This window comes from Taudactylus pleione, unplaced genomic scaffold (genome assembly GCF_031769625.1).
Source record: "Taudactylus pleione unplaced genomic scaffold, aTauple2 ptg000186l, whole genome shotgun sequence".
Classification (NCBI taxonomy): Eukaryota; Metazoa; Chordata; class Amphibia; order Anura; family Myobatrachidae; genus Taudactylus; species Taudactylus pleione.
The window spans coordinates 1243960-1264103 of NW_028284588.1; the positions used below are offsets into that span (position 1 = coordinate 1243960).

General features: G+C 42.7%; 1 protein-coding gene across 1 annotated transcript in view; it reads right to left on the reverse strand.

The window, feature by feature from the left end:
• The window catches only part of SLC6A3 (solute carrier family 6 member 3), a 192608-nt gene that overhangs the window by 130988 nt on the left and 41476 nt on the right, over nucleotides 1-20144 (reverse strand). Inside the window, exons 4-6 of the mRNA XM_088476325.1 lie at nucleotides 5869-6007; nucleotides 3947-4081; nucleotides 1499-1602 (exon numbers count right to left, since the gene is read on the reverse strand). Of these exons, the coding sequence (XP_088332451.1) occupies nucleotides 1499-1602; nucleotides 3947-4081; nucleotides 5869-6007 (378 nt within the window). The remainder of the gene's footprint in view (nucleotides 1-1498; nucleotides 1603-3946; nucleotides 4082-5868; nucleotides 6008-20144) is intronic.

Consider the following 20144-nt stretch of genomic DNA (forward strand, 5'->3'; position numbering starts at 1 on the left):
TCCTCTGTACAAATTCGAGAATACCAGCGTATTGTGTTAGGCTTGCCAGTTGAGCAGTATGCACTCCTTCAGGATTGGCAGTGCTACTTGTGAAGCAGTGGCAGGTTCTTCTATTGACTCAATAAAACAGTTAGGTTGGCGGAAGTCGTCAACCTATAAGCGTTATTTGCGGGGGGGGATAAGACTTCTAGTTAGTAGCCCTTCCTGAAAGTTTGTTGGGAAGCCCAAAGGCCTTGTGCCTTCCCGTCTATTTGGGGGAATCAAGTACTTTCCAATTTTGTTCGTCAAAGAGGTTTTTAACTGGGTCACACAGCTCCTGTTTCCCCTCCTTCCTTGGCTAGTTCATGTGGTACGGTTTCTGATTGTGTTGATCTTTATATATTTTGCTGACTTTAATACCTGTTCCTGCAGGCTGGCTCGAGATGACTAATAGTCGAGTGTGGTTTGTAGGCCATTCATATATTTACTGGGCTAGTGATCACCCTGTAGCGGTTCAGAAACAGTCCATGTTGGGCGTCGAGGAGGTTTGCTGGTCAGGGATTTGGGGCATGAGGTGGAAGAGTCTTTTGAATTCCCTGTGGTCTTATGAGACTAAGTGGGGTCTCCCTGGTTAGGTCATTATCCACTTAGGGTGAAATGATTTAGGAACTTGCAAAGGTATAGAGCTTATTAACGCCATCATGCAAGACCTGTAGACTCTAGTGACTCACTGGCCTGAAATAGGGGTGGTGTGGTCTGACATTTTGGAGAGGTACACGAAGGGGTGCAGCACTGGATTAGTTGCATAGGAAAGTCAGTGCTGCAAAAGCACACTTTGTAGTTGGTTTGGAAGGGCGTGCTATCAGACACCCCTTATTGCATTTTGAGGAGATGAGCTTTATAGGGCAGACGGGGTACACCTTATAGGTGAGGGTTTGGAGATATTCAATACGGTTCATTTATTTAGTTTAGCTGGGTCGTTCTATGGTGGCGAGCCAAGTTCTTGTGAACGCAACAGTTATTGGGGGGGCATTTCCCTCTGAGAGCAGCGAGTTGGTCATTGCCTCATGGGAGGACTTGCACTGAGAAGGGGATCCACCCCTATTCTTTAAATATTTGTGATTGGGCTGTGTGCTACTTTCTGCCACATAAGAATTCTGATTTTACCAATAAATTATGGCTGCGACCCCTTTAATCCAAACTTCTGTGTCTGTCTCGTTATTTCTAGTTAACAGTTTTAGGTTGACAAAATAAAGTATTAATAACAATGAGTGACTTGTACATCTGCCCCTACGTTATTAGTGTAATATATATTGGATTGTTGGTGCTATAATGAACATTTTAGGAAAAACAGAAGCAGTTTAGGATATGTACAAACTCTGAAGATTTGATAAATCAAAAAGACATAACATTTATTACATAAGAATAAAATAGCGTAGTTTAAAGAAATAAAAACATTTGTGGACAATGTTAACATGGTTTGTCTATTGAGAACAGTATAAATGTGTCTATTGCTTACCTATAGCAGTTGTTTGTAAACTTATTGTAGCTGGAAAAAGCGATTAGCACACCAAACCCGACTCCAAGTGAGAAACATATTTGAGTGGCAGCATCAATCCAAACCTTTAAACAATCCGCAGAACCAACCAGACAATGAATGGTGGAAAGAGGAGGGAGAGAGAGAAGAGCTGTTATTAGAGATAATTGCAGGAAACTCATTCAGCATAAAGATGAAAGATACTGTTGAATACAAGGTAATTTCACCAATTACTGAGCCCAATTCCAATTTCTCAGATTATTGCTTTGAGTTGTTAAGTCGTGAGCTCACGGAGAGGGAAATTATGCCTCTCTGCTGCTCTTTTTTATGGAAAATAAAATATTGGTTCAAATTGATTGTACATTAAAAGAATGGACTTTTCTATTATATTCATTTTATGTCAGGAATCTTTAAAGGCTCATTTAACATAATAAAATTATTGTTTAGTTAATTCAAAGTATGCACTAAGTAGATCTTTATAAATAATACAAATCTGTAGTATAAGTGGACTTGTCATTAAACAATTGCACCCAGCAAGGGTTTAATACTGTATATTTATTTCTTATTGCAATCTTTATTTAATGCTATTCAGAAGCACAAGACACTGGAGGACCAACCGCATTCGATGCCACATAACTGAACCTAAGAATGACACAATTTCCCATTACTAAGCCATTAGGACCTTTCCCAAATTTTAAAAATGCTTTATTCCTTTTTAATCTTTAGAGTTTTTCTTAAATCTTTTACAGGTTTCAATATAGAATTTTCAAATACTCTTTAATTGTTTATTTATTTTAACATGTGTGGGAGGTCAGAGGGGAGGGGAGATCTTGGGTACATATGGATCTTTGGAGGTCTGAGGGGATGCAGGGAGATTTGGGGTATATATGGAGAGGTCTTCATAGCAGCATTATAGAATGTTGACAATCAAAAGGTCTGCAAAAAGTTTGCAGGCAGAGGGTTGTCAGCAAGTATACAATGCTTCTTTAAAATTTTATGAGTGTGGTAGTACAACTATAAATATGTTGGTGTAAAAATACAGTTGTATTGCCGGCAAGTGTAAAATGCTCTAAGTAGCATTTTACAATTGCTGACATCTCAGTGCCTGCCTTCTGGGGTTCATATACTGTTTGTCGACAAATTGATTGTCAACAAGCACACTACTGTACATCCCTAATATGATGCACCTGCCCTGGGTACCAGGGCTCATTGTCACACCAGGCCTTTGGGGGGAAGGGAATCAGTTAGGTTTGGGGTCCAGCCTTTTTCATTTGTACTGGGTCACACAATTTCTGATGGCTGCCCTGCTTCTCAGAGAATTGAATGTCACCAAAACTTTATTTTTCTAGTACAGATTAGAAAATGAGAGAAAACATCTGATTGGCTGCTACAGAATATACAACATCTTGGACACAATAACATGTAGAACAGAATTCATAAATAGCCCCCATTGTTGGAATCTACATCTTCTTCACTCTACTGTAAGTCAATGGTAGGAAAAACAGCAAGATATATTAGATCAGGGGCATTCCAGCTGCTGCAGAATGCATGCCCTGCCACCAGGGGCGTAGGGAGGTCAGTTCCAGTGGAGCGCAAGCTCCAAGCGCCAAATGTGTCCGGAGGCGCCGCGCGCTGTGTACCCAGCAGCTGTCTAAGCTGACAGCCTGCCTGGTGCCAGCATTGAACTGTGAGCGCTGGCCTCTGAAGTGATCAGAGGCTAAGGAAGCCTCCGATCACTTCAGAGGCCAGCGTTTCCAGTGATGCAGTTCCCAGTGATCCCAATCATGACGTCACCCACGCCTGCTGGATCTAGTTAGATCCAGTCAGGGCAGCAGCGGCAACGACAGCCCAGACGACGGCCGCATTGGATCAGGTAAGTACTGGGGGGGCAGAACTACAGGGGGGACAGAACTACAGGGGCACTACTTTAAGGGGCAAAAGGGCACAACTACTGGAGGCACTGCGCATGGGCACCACTACAGGGGACACTGCAAATGGACACCACAACAGGGGGCATTGCATATGGGCACCACAACAGGGGGCACAGCATGGGGGGCACTACTTTAGGGGGCACTGCATATGGGGACCACTACAGGGGGCACTGCATATGGGCACCACTACAGGGGGCACTGCATATGGACACCACAAAAAGGGAGCGCTGCATATGGGCACCACAACAGGGGGCACTGCATATGGGCACCACTACAGGGGGCTGTCCCTAATCTTTATTTTTAATTGCTCCGGGCGCCCTGGCTATACGCTACTCCTCTGCCTGCCACAGTTTTGCTATTAGGGCATGCTAAAACTGGGGCAGGACATGCTGGGATATGTAGTTCCACAGCAGCTGGGAGGCCACATGTTAAATATCCCTGTAATAGATACATTACATTACTTTAGCACTTGTTTAGTAAAGCTTATATTTACACTTACCGAAGCCTCACAAAGTCTGAGAAAATCAACGCTTAAATATGCTTTTATTCCATCAATAGCTCCTGGGAGAGTGATACCACGAATCAACAGTGCTGTCAAGACAACATAAGGCATTGTGGCTGTAATCCAAACTACCTGAAAACAGAGTTAGATATAAAGCCAATGCAAAATAAAGTGTGAGCAAAACAAGGGATGACGGTGTATACAAATTCCAGTGCTTTTAGACTTTATACTTTTTAAAGATAAAAATGAAACAAATTAAAGCTGTGTTTGATGCAACCTATAATTATACTATAGCTTTAAAAGGTCTAGTGACTGTAGTATAAACACAAGGTATATAAAGCTAAAATGCAACTACTGAAACACATGTTAAATATTTCACAAAATATAATTCAGTTTTCATAATTTTTTAAATTCTTATTTATTACATTGAGGGCCATTGTCGTGCCTTCAGCATCATTTTATGATTGTTGTATGCATTTATTCTGTGTGAGCTCTATGTAGTTGTCAGTTTGATAAGTGTTTAGTTTGAGCCTTACAGGCTACCACTGAAGGTTCCTAATACACCCTGGGTAGATGACAGGGCAGTCTCCATTTTAGTTTCCACATGGTCACAGTGAGAAGTGCATATATTCTCTCCTTTGTACAGCATTGATGGTAAGAACACTATTTATGGGGTCTATTTATTAAGCCTTGCATGGAGATAAAGTGAACAGAGATAAAGTCCCAACCAATCAGCTACTAACTGTCCTGTCACAGGCTGTGTTTGAAAAATGACAGTTATGAGCTGATTGGTTGGGACTTTATCTCCATCCAAGACTTAGTAAATAATCCCCTATTATCTGCTATCCTAGATTCTGTTATGTTTATGGGCCTGATGTACTAAGCTTCGCTTCCGCAATGCGTTACATACCCCCTGTCTTCGGGTACATACCGTGGTTCTTCTCTCCTGATAAGAGCTGTCCTTTGTGATGGCTTCAGACAGAGGGACTTCCGGGTTTAACACCCTGAAGTCCCTCTGGCTTCCTTCTGCGCATGCACAGAAGAATTGGGCCGTGGAGGGTGATGGAAGGGTTCCGATCGGATCCCTCCCAAGGGAGAACATCCTGATAAAAAGCCCATAGGCTTCTATTCGATAATGCCACCTGAAGGTGGTGTTACCCATTAAGACGAAGCACCGGAATGCTTTGCATGCTTAGTACATTTGGGGAATGTGGTAAAACCCCTGAAAATTGCATTTTCGGGGGTGTTACTGCATTTTCAGCTTTAGTACATCCCGCTCTAAGTGTTATAGTTAGTACATTTTTCCACAATGCTCGTATGTTTTGCATTTCAGTTTTACCATTGAATTCATCAATTGCTCCTATTACTGCAATAAACACTATTCTCCAGATTTTCACATCTACATTGGATTTATTGAAAAGTAGAAGTGGATAGGCTGTCTGTCAACCTACAGTACACTCAGGCCATAGGGAGGTTTACAGAGAGCACAGAATAACCATAATGACTGGCAGAGGCACCCTGATAGTAGTGAATACTGGGAGAACCCATGTGCATGCACAACAACTTGGTTTTTAAATCTCCTCATGTTACAGTAACATTAGTCTAAACTTTCAATGGGACAGTACATTTATAGGTGCAATTCTAGCAACACAATAAAAACATTCAAAATACAAATTAGACACCATTTAATAAAGAGTAAGTAAAAGAGTTACCAATAATTAGAATTTAGAATAAATATAGAACAGTTAATGCTGATTAATGATTTGTATAAGTGATGATAGGTCTGATTTTTAAATGTAATTTTTAATGTTGCAGGCATCTGGTATGTGTAGCTTTTAAACATTACCTTTTATTGTATATTTAATGTACTGTATTTTATTGGAACAAACAGCAAATGTCATACATTTATGCATTCTCACCTTGCCAGAAGTCTTAACCCCCTTCCATAAGCTAAAATAAAGGAATACAATTACAACAATAAGACAGGATGTAAGTTCCCAGCGTGGTAGGCCTAAATCTTGGATTCCTTTGCTTTCATGAAGATGCAAAACACCCCGTCTGAAAAGATAAAAAATTAAAATGATTCCAAGATAACATTTATATAAAATGTAAACTGAAAAATTTCACTCAGATTAAAAAATTAAATATTTATGTTTTACTTTCAATCATTCACATTGTTACTATTTTTTGTTTTTAAGTACTGTATTCATTTACAGTCTGTAATTACAAAAATGTTCTAATTCTCTTTACTTCCTAAAAACATCTTTGTATTGCATTTGGTATGACTGGGATCAAGCACACCGTACCTTAAAATAGAAATTAGTGTGATTAATAAGAAACTTTGGCCCTGATTCAGACCCACTCGCAAGCAGGCGCACGTACGTTAGGCGTACGTACAAAAATATTTAAATTCAATGGCACGCTCGCGTACGAAATAGCGAGCGTACATCCCCGAAATGGCTTGAAAGGAACGCACGCACAAGTATAAACAGGAAGTGGCCTTGTCAGATGTCGATTACCTGCTCCTTTATTCTGCCTACCTCCATCAATCGTATCATGCCAATCAATGTATCAATTAGCTTAATTGTTTTTTTTTTTTCAACACAATGCAAGAAACTTTACTCTTGTCCGTGTTTGTGTTTACCCGCAGAATACGTACGGATGAAACATTCGCTTTTATTGTTCAAAAAACATGTGAACCACAATTAAACAATTGTTCTATTGCTGTGGATCCCCGCATATTTCCCTGGGTTCATTTCTTTATTTAAATTTGCTTACGCATGTCACTGCATCAAGCCTATCATAACTCTCCAGAGATTTCTGGCCCTGTCGAACACATGACTCATACACTAACCAATAAAATTGCTCCTGTTAATTTCCAAAATACATTAGCCAATCAGAAAATTTTTACACACTTTATCAAAAATGATTTTTAAGAAAAACACCATTGCCATCATGAGAGCCTCCGCATTCACCAGGCGCGAGCTGCTGGTGCTTACGGAGGTCATGGATCGCCGGATCACCAGCCAGCCTCCACCCATCAGCAACCGGCAGAAGCGCTCCGCGTATGCGGAGGCACGGTCCCGCCTGCGGTCCTTCGGCTCACGCCGCAACATCGGGCAGCTGGAGCGCAGGTGGTCCGACCTGCAACGGCGAACGCCCCGCTTGCTGGCATGCTTTCGCATGCAGATACTGGAAAGTAAGTGTTATGTATTGTGGTTTTCATGTTTGTGTTTGTGGGGCAAACTGCGTGTGCATGTTTTCCTGTCTGTCCTATTTATTATTTGTACTCATATCTGCGTGTGCATGTTTTCCTGTCTGTCCTATTTATTATTTGTACTCATATCTGCGTGTGCATGTTTTCCTGTCTGTCCTATTTATTATTTGTACTCATATCTGCGTGTGCATGTTTTCCTGTCTGTCCTATTTATTATTTGTACTCATATCTGCGTGTGCATGTTTTCCCTCTATTTCTGATTTATTCATTCTACTCCTATTTGGCTTATTTTTTGGGTTGTGTTTTTTTTTTAGTTTTGGTCCCCGGATTTGTCCATAAACTAACCGCAATTTCTTTGACATATTTTAGGGGGACAGTCAAGACTCCGCCGTCACCGTCCGTCCAGACGGCGTTCCCGGCCACTATCCCCAACCCCCAGCCAACACTCCACCCCAAATCTTTCCCCTATTCCCCACTCCTCCCCATCCTTCCCAGACCCTCTCCCGGAAATGTCGGGCCTCCTTCCCCTCCGTCCCACTTCCCCCTCTCCTCCACCCACCCCTCTTCCAATTACCCCCTCCCCGGAGTCCATCATAACTCCTCCCCATTCTTTGGGGAATGACGGATCCTCCGAGGAGGATCATGGAGGCATTTCCGGAGCTCCCGTTTTGGCTCCCGGTATGTTTTTATTTTGTTTTTTTTTAAAGCACAAACTGTTTGTATGTAATCATGTGTCGTGCCTTTCTTTGTGTTTTTGTGGCTTGACTTTTGGTGATTTCGCAGTTTGCCTTTACCTCTTCCTGGTGATTTCAACATACACATATCACACCTGTGGGAATTTGTACATAGGCCTTGTATTTTTGGCAGCACCCCCTTTTTTTATTTTTTTTTAGGTTTAGGAGTGATTTCGTTGTGTTTTTGTTTTTTTAATGTGGATTCCCTATTGTTGTATTAACCCACACACTTTTCTCACCCACAGAGGAACAGAGGCGTCGGCAAGAGGTGGCGGATAGTGTTGGCCAGATGCGCCAACATGTAATTGGCATTCTTGTGGCCCTCGACCGGCTGTCTGGCCTCCTTCGCCAGTAGTTTTTTTAGTTTTGTTAACTTTTCAAAATAAATTTTTTCATACAAATATACGTTCTGGCTCATTTTTTAAATCCAAAACCAAGATAGTTTAGCCTGACATAAGTAGACTGTTCCTGCAAGGATTTCCCTTTTTTAAAAGTTAGATTGGGTTTTGTCTTTGTATGTCAAACAGACACAAGAAACACATAACAGTAACAATGTCATTTCCCTTTTTGGGTGTAGTGTCAATTACATATTTCTACATTTTACAGGTTCCTAGTTGGTGCGCAAGCTGCTTAGGCGAATCTTACAAATCCCAAGGTTGGGCCAGGCTTCCTTTTGGTGTGGGTTGGGAAGCTGAAAACATATTTCAGTTTAGCTCAACTGGCGTCAGTACTGGATTACCCCTTAGTCAAATGTAACTTGTGTTAACCTGGTTACACTTGCTGTTAACGTCCCAAAAAAGGAAGACCATTTCACTCTCCAAACATTTATTCACAACATAACAGAGAAAACAAAGTGGTCACTCCCAAAAAAAGAACACAGTGATAAATTCAAATACAACACATACCCAGAAATAATTAAATAAAAACAAAAAATCAAGAACTGGTTGACGAAGGACCATGCCAACATGATTCCACAAACATGGCGTTGCGATATGGGTTCCAGAATATATGCCCAAAAGGACCAGATCCAGGTTTGGTAAGGGTAGCAGGAAGTAGTGAGCGTTGGAGTGCCAAAGATTATGTGAACAAACAGAAGATGGTGAGAAAAAAAACACAAAATTAGATGTTCGCAAACAAACACAAACACATTAGGTATAAACACTGTAGTTTTGTTACAACTTACCTAAAAAATCTGGCAACAACATCATCGCGTATGGCCCCCCCACATACTGACCTCCGACCAACCTCGGGGGGGCCATCCTCAGGTAAGGCATCCTCTGGCTGCATTGGGACACCACTCCTTATGGCAATGTTGTGAAATATCCCACACAGGACCACAATTTTAGACACCATATCCGGCACATACATGAGCTCGCCACCAGAGCGGTGGAGGCATCTGAATCGGCCTTTTAAAAGGCCGATACAGCGCTCCACCACTTGCCTGGTGGCTGTAAGTGCAGAATTATACGCACTTTGTGGCCCTGGTGTGGGAGCCAAATAAGGAGTGAGCAGCCAGGACATGCAAGGGTATCCACTGTCTCCTGTGAAAAAAAATAGACAACATCAGGAACACTGTGTATCAAGCTTAACATTGTTATGTACTAAAGGTCTCCACTTACCCAAAAGCCACGCATCACCAGCTTGTAGGTTGGTTAATTTCTGCCATATCCCTGATTGCCGGATGACGAAGGAGTCATGAGCACTTCCTGGTAATTTTGCATTCAGGGACAGGATCTGGAGGGAGGCATCACATACCACCATTACATTCAGGGAGTGATAGTGTTTACGGTTTCTAAATATTGCCTCCAGCCGTGCTGGAGGCTGAAGTGGTATGTGAGTACCATCCACAACCCCTATGATGTGTGGGAAGCCAGCTATTTGGTAAAAATTGGCCTTGCCCACACTAAGGGCACCCATATCCAAAGGCATTTTAATAAAATGATGGAGGTGCTTGAAAAGTGCCTCCATCACTGCCCTCAGGATCCGGGAAAAGGAGGATTGGGAGATGCCCGCCACTATTCCCACCATTGTTTGAAATGATCCTGAGGCACAGAAATGTAACACCGCCATAAATTGCGTCAGTGGTGGTATTGCTGTTGGACTGTCAATTTGCCGCTCAAGATCACTTTCTATTAATGAGAGAGTGTCTATGATGATTTTGGGAGGTAGACGGTAGCGTCTTAAAACCTCATCATCGGGCATTCCAAAAAGGGTGACACGTGTTCGAAATATCTGGGGCCTTGCATGCCTACGATGCCTACGCCTGGGACGAGTTTGAGGTTGGTCGTCTTCCGGGAGCAGGGCCAGAACAATTCGCCCCAGATCTACCTGAAATTCAAAGTTTACAATGTAAGGCTTTTGAGCCACCCCAAAAGTAACATAAAACAACTTAGCTTTATGATACCATCCATAGCTGCTTACATGCCGGGGTATTGTCATGATACGTATAAACTGTAAAAAAGCCAAAAATGAGACATCAAAAATTTAGAGGGTGATTTTTTGTTTGTCAAATTGGTGCAAGCCAACACATAAAATAGGTGAAACACACATTTGGCCATCGATGAAAACGACATTGCACACCGTACGTCAAATAGGGGTCAAATGGACCCCAAAAATGGAAAAGGGAAAAGCAAAACTGGTTTACATGATGAATAAGCCTAGAAAAATGCGTTAATTATTTCGCAAATGCAAGTCACTACACCAACAGTCCAAAATGCGTTAATTAGTTCGCAAATGCAAGTCACTACACCAACAGTCCAAAATGCGTTAATTAGTTCGCAAATGCAAGTCACTACACCAACAGTCCAAAATGCGTTAATTACTTTGCAAATGCAAGTCACTACACCAACAGTCAAAAATGCGTTAATTAGTTCGCAAATGCAAGTCACTACACCAACAGTCAAAAATGCGTTAATTAGTTCGCAAATGCAAGAAAAATAATGGACTTACCAAAATCGAATATATAAGATTTCCCTCAAAAAGGTCTTTGGGTCCGAAAGCCAAAACAAACTAAAATAGATGAAATTAGTGTTAAAAAAAAAATATCAAACAAAAAACCAGAAGTAGACACCAATTGGCCACAAATTAGACTGCACAAAACTTACCAAATCAGGAAACGATGGCAAAAAACCCCCCAAAAAATGCGAACGGAAAACCAAAACAACTGTAGCAAACCAAAAAAAAACCAAACACCGCCAAATCCTCCAACCGCAAACAACCAAATCCAACCAACTTAACCGCCAACAATCCAACAACGCAACCTCGACTCCACACACACCAAGCCATAAATAGTGTTTATTTTCCCGCACAAATTAAGGAGGAATCATAGGGACGCACAATCAATGATGCGGCCGCAAACTAAGGACGCATGTATAAATACGTCACGAAATCACATTTAATTTCTGGTTGATTTCATTCTGGAAGCAGAGACATGGCTTCAGACCAGGGAAACAATGGCCAAAATTCCGGCGGTAAGGCCTTCATGCATTTTGTCTCAATGATTCTTTTAAAACATAATATTGTGCAAGTTGTGAAGTGGCTAAATCTGCATATTTACCCAAATAGGTGAGGAGGATGACATAGAAGAGACTGCTGGCCCCAGTCAACCCGCCAAAGCTGCCAAAAAAAAAAGGCAGCCACATTTCACAAGCAAGGAGATGGAGGTTTTGATCCAGAAGTGCGTTGACATCCTGCCCCAGGCAGCCAGGAATATGAGCCAAAGCCAGAAGTGGAGAATGTGGGAGGAGGTCGCCGTTGCTGTCAATAGGGTGGGTGATTATGTCCGTCTAGCCCGGGATGTCAAACGGCGGTAAGTAAACACTTTCCCATCCTATAAACAAACCCCATTGTAAAAAAAAGGATAATGGTTCCAATTTCATTCCACAGATGGGCAGACTTCAAATATCGTCTCAAGCAAAAACTTGCCGACAGGGCTAGGCATGCAAGGGGGACAGGTGGGGGTCCCACCCCTGTGTCATTGGAGTTGACAGACTTAGAAGAGCTGGCACAGGGGTGTGTGCAGGCTGTGGAGGTGTTTGGCGTGTCCAACATGGATACGGACATGCCAGACTTTGCGGCTCCTCATGTTGGCCAAGGTAAGTCTTGTGATGTCACCAACTCTGAAATGCTATTGTGCCAATATGTAGATTCTAATGTGAGTCTTTTGGCATTTTTCCTAACAGAGACAGAGGCGGATGAGTCTGCTCCAGAGGGGAGCCTTGGCCGCAGAATTTCTGCTGGCTCTGCAGGGGAGGAACCAGTACATCCGGCTGAGGACCCTGCAGAAGCCAGTCCAGGGCGTGCCCCCTCGCAGGCAGTGGGCCTCCTCACAGAACTCAATTTTAAATCGGATTTCCATACGGAGATTCTGCAGAGGATGGACGCCAGTCTGCGGCCAACGTGACCATTGCTCAGGCCCTGGCGGAAAATACCAGGGCCAACATCCGCATCGCCGATGCCCTGGAGCAGCTCGTTCGCCAGCACATGGTGGAGCCGACCTCCCTTCCTGCCGGAACATCCGGATCCTCCACCTCTGGCACAACATCAGCCAATCCTCCAAATGTGCCTAGCCCTGTGCCTAGTCCAGAGGCCACAACATCTGCCTCTGGACAGGCCAGCCCGATGGCATCCCGGACCCGGTCTGGCGCCCACCCTCACCCAGCCAAACGGGCGAGAAAACGGTGACAGCAATGGCGACTTTGCCCACACTCCTTCTGTGCTTGGCTCATATTCCTTTCTGGTCAAAACTTCCCTCTCCTTTCTTGTGAAATGTTTTTAATTTTGGTATTTACGTTTATGTTACCAGTTATGGCTTTTTTTTTTTTTTTAACAAATATCTTTGCCACCAAAAAAAGGCAACAAAATATTAGGCCAATTTGTTTGTGTTTAAACAATAAATTTAAAACAAAAAACTGACATTGTATTGTGACATTATTGTCCAAATGGGTTACATTTAATCCTGGCCCTAAAGGCAAAAACTGACCCTCTTAAAAAAAAAAAAAGGCCTCTTTAAGGAACGTTTAAAAAATCACATAGCGATGCAAATTCCACAGTAAACCAAAAAAAAGGGGAGCTAATTAAAACATGATGACATTATTGTTACAATAGGCCATAACCATCAAATTGTGGCCAAAATAAAACACCAAAAATGTACGCTAATTGATTGTGTAATCATGACATTAGCAGCTCTGATTTCCACCTGCGTACGCTTTTGTGCTATCCCAATAAACTGCTTTCCAAACACATACCAAGCCGGTTTTCAATCCAACACTAATTACTTTACTGACCAGCCACGATTAATTGCAGCACCATCGTTGAGTCCCGGGACGGAGGAGAAGGCCATCGCCAATGTGGTCGAGTAATCCTGACCCTAAGCTGTGCGAGCATTTTGAAGGGAAAGCAGATGTTCCAGTGACGTATGAGACGGTCCGAACACATTTGACGTTCGCATCTGCTAATGTATGTACGCCCCAAAAACGCCTCGCCACGCCTGCGTTTTTTCATCTCCACCCCCGTCAACACCCAAAAACGCCCTGTTCTGTCAATCACATTTGACATGTCACTTCCTGTACGCTATTTTAGGAACGAGAGAAAAAAAGCTCGCAATCTGCCGTACGCACATGCGCAGTGTAACACCGACGCATGCGCGGTTAGTCAACATCGGAACGCAACGAGCGTACTGTTGTTAACGTGCGGCTCTGAATGAGGGCCAAAAAGATCATACTGTATTTATACTCATTTAGCCCTCTTTATGCAATGTTATTACTATTAAGTTTAGTACAAGGCAGCCTGCTTACATACTATATTTATTTCAGCGACCGAAAAATAAACCTTTCAGTGCACTTGGGGCCTGGTTCAGATTTGGGAACTAGAGTTACTTGACAAACCATTTTGCAATGCAAGGGTTGTAAATACATAATTTTTGCATGCAGGACAAATACTGGCTTCTTTTGCATGTAACCCACAAATGCTGGACAACTTAATTTTAACACTGCGGGTTAGATGTTAGTTTGGACACACCCCTTACCAAATCTACATCTCTCTGCACATTTTACATCTGCCCCACCTGCAGTGCAGCATGGATTTACCAAGATGCACAGTTACTTTCTCTCTCTTACTCTATTCCCAAAGCTGAATCAGGCCCCTAATCCCTCTTGATCAGGGATGGGGAACCTCAGGCACGGGGGCCGTATAAGGCCCTCGGAATCATTTGGTCTGGCCCTCTGAGCTTTTTTCTGCTAGCTTCAGCTGGCTAGCAGGGTGCCTAGAATGGCACACTGCAGCCGTTATCTATGCAGCAGTGCCTGGAGAGTCCTTAGGGCGCTTCAGACGGTCACAGCACTGCCCTTGCAGCTCCCCAGAGCATCCTCAGTATGCTCTGGGCATTGCTGTAATCACCGGCGATTGTGACCTCGCCCATGTGTGATGTCACACGGAGGGGGAGTGGCCTGCACTGGGCCCGCAAATAATGTTGTATATATCAAAAAAGCCCTCGCCAGAAAATAGGTTCCTCACCCCTGCTCTAGATACATACGATACATACTTTAAATACTTTTAGGCACAAAGCCATTTGCATTTATCCAGTAATAAACAACTGCTGCAGAGTAATATCCTAATTTTCCCAAGCTGCACAATATTTATGCACTTTTACAGACATAAAGCTACTTCTTAAGACCTAAATCTTTATTTACATTAGGCTTATATACAATCTTTTGTATACATCCACATTTTTACAACCAATCTGGAATTTTATTATCTCTACAAAGTTGCAAGGCCATAGAGATATCTGGAGATCCCCAACACTATTAGTCGGGAAACCTCCTTTGTAGCAGGCATACTTATCTACTCTCCTGGGAGTCACGGGAGACTGACAATTTTTTGGGTAGTCCCCCGTACCCTTGGAAGAGTGGGTGGATCTCCTGCATCCCGTCCACTTTCTAGTGAAGTAGGCAGGGGGTGGAGGTTTTTTACCAGGAATCATTGTCTGTATGGAGGGCCCGGGGCTAAAATACAATGAATCGTGTCATTTAAGCCTAGCCCCTCTACTCGTACCCACAAAATGTGGCATTTTACCTTAACGGGGGCGGGAGATTAAAATGTGGAAAAGTATAGTAGAAGGTATATGCTGCTGCTGCTGCTTCTTGGAGTGCGTGGTTGCAATTTCCTGGCAAGCTTGGACCCCCAAAGAGGTGCAACCACTCCTCCACCTACCCCTTGGTGCCCTCAAGCCTCCTAAAGAGAAGACAAATGGCGAAGTTGCCCATAGGAACCAATCAGCTTCTATCTAGCATTTATCAAGTACATTCTAGAAAATAATAGGTAGAAGCTCATTGGTTACTCTAGGCAACTTTTCCACTGGTCCACTTTTCCACTTTTTAGAAGGTGTGTTACATTTCCCCAAATTATGTATTTTCTAGCACTGACTTTTTTGTCCATAAATATTAGCCTCAATATTTATCTGCTCCTTATGACATAGCATGCAGTGTGTAAATGGTGGGTTCCAGTCACATAAACAACAGTACTCTATGACTGCTGGCAGCAGATAAACATCAGTTTCCTGTGATATATATATATATATATATATATATATATCATTGCAGAAAGCATTAGTGTGCCACTTACTCTATCCTTGACTCTGAGCTGAGCTTTGTTCCCCACATTTAATCTATTTCAAAATCATGTTATGTACATCTAAAAAACACATCCAGAATACAACCATATCTTACACAAGACACTGCAAAGACTCTCATTCATGCAATCAATATCTCCTGCATTGATTATTGCAATAGTCTCCTTACTGGTCTTTCTCAAAATAGCCTTTCACCACTACAATCCATTCTGAAGTTGATCTTCCTCACTAAACAACATCATCTGCTACTTTACTCTGTCAATCACTCCATTGGTTACTTGTATTCTACCAAATTCAATATAAAATACTTTTACTATTTACTAATACTTTGTTTTACTATTAACCAAACAACACCAACATACATCTCTTTGCTTATCTCAAAATATCTCCCAACCCAACCTCTCTGCTCTGCACAAGATCTGCATCTCTCATCCACCTGCTCCCATTCAGTTACATTACTTTTTTTGGTATCCAACCACTGTGTGGAATGCCCTCCCTTGCACAATAGGAATTTCCTCTAGTCTGCAAACCTTCAAGCATTCCCTGAAAATTCACCTCTTCAGACAAGCTTATTAAATCCAGAACCACCCACATAACCTTCATAAGCTATCCTACCCACTTACACCCCCACTAAACAGTAAACACATAATTTTTCATATTGTCTCTTTTTTCACTTTCACATCCTCCTGACCCTAGGCTAACATTCCTGTGACTGGATCATACAGCCCACCAAGAACCTCTGCAATTTGGCTGGACTAATATGCAATAGGTAGCACCTACCTTAGTGTATCAATACCTATTTCCTTATAAATGTTAAGCTTGCAAGCAGCGCCCTGTTACCTCTATGTCTGTCTGTTATTACCCAGTCTAGTTCTATTACTGTTTGTTCCCAAATGTAAAGCATAACAAAATATGCTTGTTCTATATAAGTAACTGATAATAAGTAAATAATAAATAATTGCTGCTTTCCTGTTAGTCGACTATCCCTTCCAACTCACCTAATGCCTACCCCCTTATAATCCCACTTTCAGTATATACTTTTATGTTTGTGTTCCCTGTGTCGAAGCATCTACAGAGAAATCTGTCTTCACAGCAGTTGTTCAGTTTATGCCTGATAGTAGTACTGTAATTTATTTTATGAACCATAGTAGTGCCTTAGTTCATTTTATGTACCATAGTATTGTCCTAGTTAACATAATACCAAACAGTGCCCTAGTTCATATTATGCCACATTGTAGTGCCTCCAGTTCACATTATGCCACACAGTGGGCCTGATTCAGAGCCGGACGCTATTTGCGCTTGCTCGTTCAGAAAAAGGGGTCGCTATTTAAATTGAGCGCTCGCTCTTTGCGGTCTGTTGACGTCTCTATGTCTGAGCGAGCGAACGAAACATGCGCTCGCTATTTTGTAAAGATGCCCCCTGGCCGCTCGCATCATACGTCATCTCCGCTATTTATATGATTAATCGAGTACATCGAAGGCATCTGAACTGCTCGCAGTGCTTGTGGTTGGATTTTCCGACCGCAATCATGCGAACAGTTCAGGCTAAGAAACAACCAAGTGACGTGGTCGATGACGCTGCTTTGTTAATTATGCACACCCTTAAAATGCCCCGTTTTCAAGCACCTTCCCCTGTTACCACCCACAAATGCCTCATTCTGTCACTCAAATTAGCAAGCATTCGCTATTTTACGAGCACACAATTTCCGACCGCAATGAATGGTTCGCGCATGCGTATTACAACCCATATGCATGCGCAGTTGTGCGAACATCGCTCGGAGCGACCGAGCGGCCGCTTACGAGCGGCTCTGAATCTGGCCCAGTGTCTCCAGTATAAATTATGCCAAATTGTAGTGCCCCAAGTTCATATTATGCCATATTGTTGTTCCCCCAGTTCATAATATGCCACACTGTAGTGCCACCAGTTAATACTGTGTAACATTATAGTGCCCCCAGTTTATATCATGCCACATTAGAGTGTCTCCAGTTGATATTTAGACTAGAGATGAGCGGTTTGGTTTTGACTTTGTTCTTTTCGTCAAATTAGCGCAAGTTCTAGTTAGTTTGGTTTTATCCTATTAGCTATCCAAAACATGTGAGAGCCAGGTAGCCAATATGATGCCATTTTTGAGACCCAAACATAACCGAGTAAAACTGAACCATGTATCTCTAATTTTGACACAATACAGTGCTCCCAGTTCATATTATGCAACATTACAGTGCCCTTCAGTTCAGATTATGCCACGCTATAGTGGCTCCAGTGCATATTGTGCCACGTTACAGTGTCCCAGTTCATATTATATAACATTATAGTGCCCTCTAGTTCAAATGATATAACATTACAGTGCCCTCTAGTTCATATTATATAACATTACTGTGGCAGGGAAATAAATGATTCCTCACAGATTGTAATGAAATTCAACAGTTATTGTATAGTAACCAACATTGTGGCACTAGGTTGGTGGAACTCCAAATGTTTAGTAATATACTATGAACAATAGCGAAAAAAAGCGTAAAAGTGTAAGTGTAGTGTAAAAACAGTTTCTTTGGAAACATTTAAATGATGAACTAGTACAATGTAAGATAAAACATAACTTTTAAAAATATATGCCCATTAAAAAATGTGATAACACGCAGAAAAATCGTTAATTCATGATGATAAAATCATATTAAATAGCAATAATGGTACAGTTATATTATGGATAATATATTCCAAATAAATCTGAGGTACGGTCAGGCCCGCCAAGAGCCTCGGCGGGCCCGGGTAACATGGGGCGTGGTCTAATCATGGGTGGTGTGGCCACGCCCCTTTGGGAAAAATAAAAAATAAAAAAAGATATTCAGCGCCGCTGGTGAGGGGGCGCTCTGAGCCCCCTCAGCCCGGCGCAAAGCCAGGGGGGTGCGATCAGTGTGATCTCTCCCCCCCACAGGCAGAGGAGACTGCTCGTAGCTGCTGCTCAGCAGCCACGAGCAGTCTCCCACTGTAGCTTAGCAGACACTGTGTCTTGGGCTGCTGTGAGGGATGGGGGGTGGCGTCAGACCCAGGCCCCGCCGGGCCCATCAGGAAGCCCGGGCCAAGGTAATCTGTACCCGCCCCCCCCCTCTTGCCGCCCCTGGGTACGGTCAGCAAAATATATTTATCCCCATAGAAATTGTGTGTTAGGGATATACATTGAATGCTAACGCTGTCATTTCATATAGCTTCTGTGTGTGAATCTGGGTAAATAGGCAAAGACGGAGGTCCGATCCTAGTGACCCGCACCAATCTGTGACTTTATACCAAATCCTTTGCGACAAAAATAATAATCCTGAGTACCAAGAACACCATGTGCCTGATTCAGAGCCACATGCAATCCGCAAGCAATGCCTATGTTCATGTAGTTGAGCAACTATTTACAACTCTGCAGGCATGAAAATTTCAGAAATCTACGGCTCATGCGTTCCGCAGAGTGTACGCACAAAGGTGCAATCAGGCAGATGGTATCAGAGGAGTGGTGGAAAAGTGATGGACGTTCCTGGGCGGTGACTGGGAGGTGGTTAGTAGTGCATACAAAAATGGTACCTTCAGTGGGCGTATTATGGGAGCATCACAGGCCTGTCAATGCAAGCGGCTGTGTTCCCAGACCACACCCGCAGGCATAGGAGGCCATGGTCAGACTGAGACACTGCACCTGCCATAGGGCAGATGCAATTTTTTTCTGTGCGATCAATGTTGGAGTATAAGGATGACCAATTGGTATTACAGCGTGCACGGGCACTAAAAGTACGTGTCTCAGTCCTTGCACATTCAGCTGCACAAATGTACACAAGGGAGGAAGTTTGTAGGTCATTTGCATAAGTCACAGACGGGCGGCCACCAATAGATGCTGCTGCGAGCGCTTTTGCATGTGACTCAGAATCAGGCCTTATAGACAAATTTGTATGCGGCTTCAATGCAAATAAGAAGCAACATTTAGAAAACAAGCATGAAAGTATGGGAATCACTAGCCATGGCAGAGCACCTGAGTTGTGCCATGCATCTCACTCCATATGCAGCAAGCAGGATAGGTGTATAAGGACACATCAGTAATGTCATGGAAACTACAGTGACAAAATCTATAACAAATATGAAATTAATAAATGCAGAATCCATTTATCTAACAAATTCCCACAGGCTTCACAATGCTCCAATACAAAACTTTTATTAAGGCAACTGAAACATTTGCTTCCACAGGTCAATATTGTAGCAAGACTCACTTTACTTAACGCTAACCTAAAAATCCAGCTCTTTCTCTTAAAATTGTAATACCAACTCTCTGCCCACCCTCAAACCACCTCTCTATGGGGCATATTTATCAAACAATATTTGTGAGATGTTTTCAGGGACCACCCCCAAATACTTAGAATCCTATGGATGGATGTATGGTGGCCACAGCAGGTATCAGAGATATCTACTGATATCCCCAGTAGCTAATGCCATCTGCAAATGGCATTTAGAGAAATTCACCCAAAAACTGACATATCCCTCCAAGTGCATGATTATTTATTGGGAGAGGTGTACCAGAGGTTCTGCACTGACATTTGTACCTTAAAATAAAGATTTTCCCTACCTTTCCTCTTGCTCAGGAGTGAGTGCAC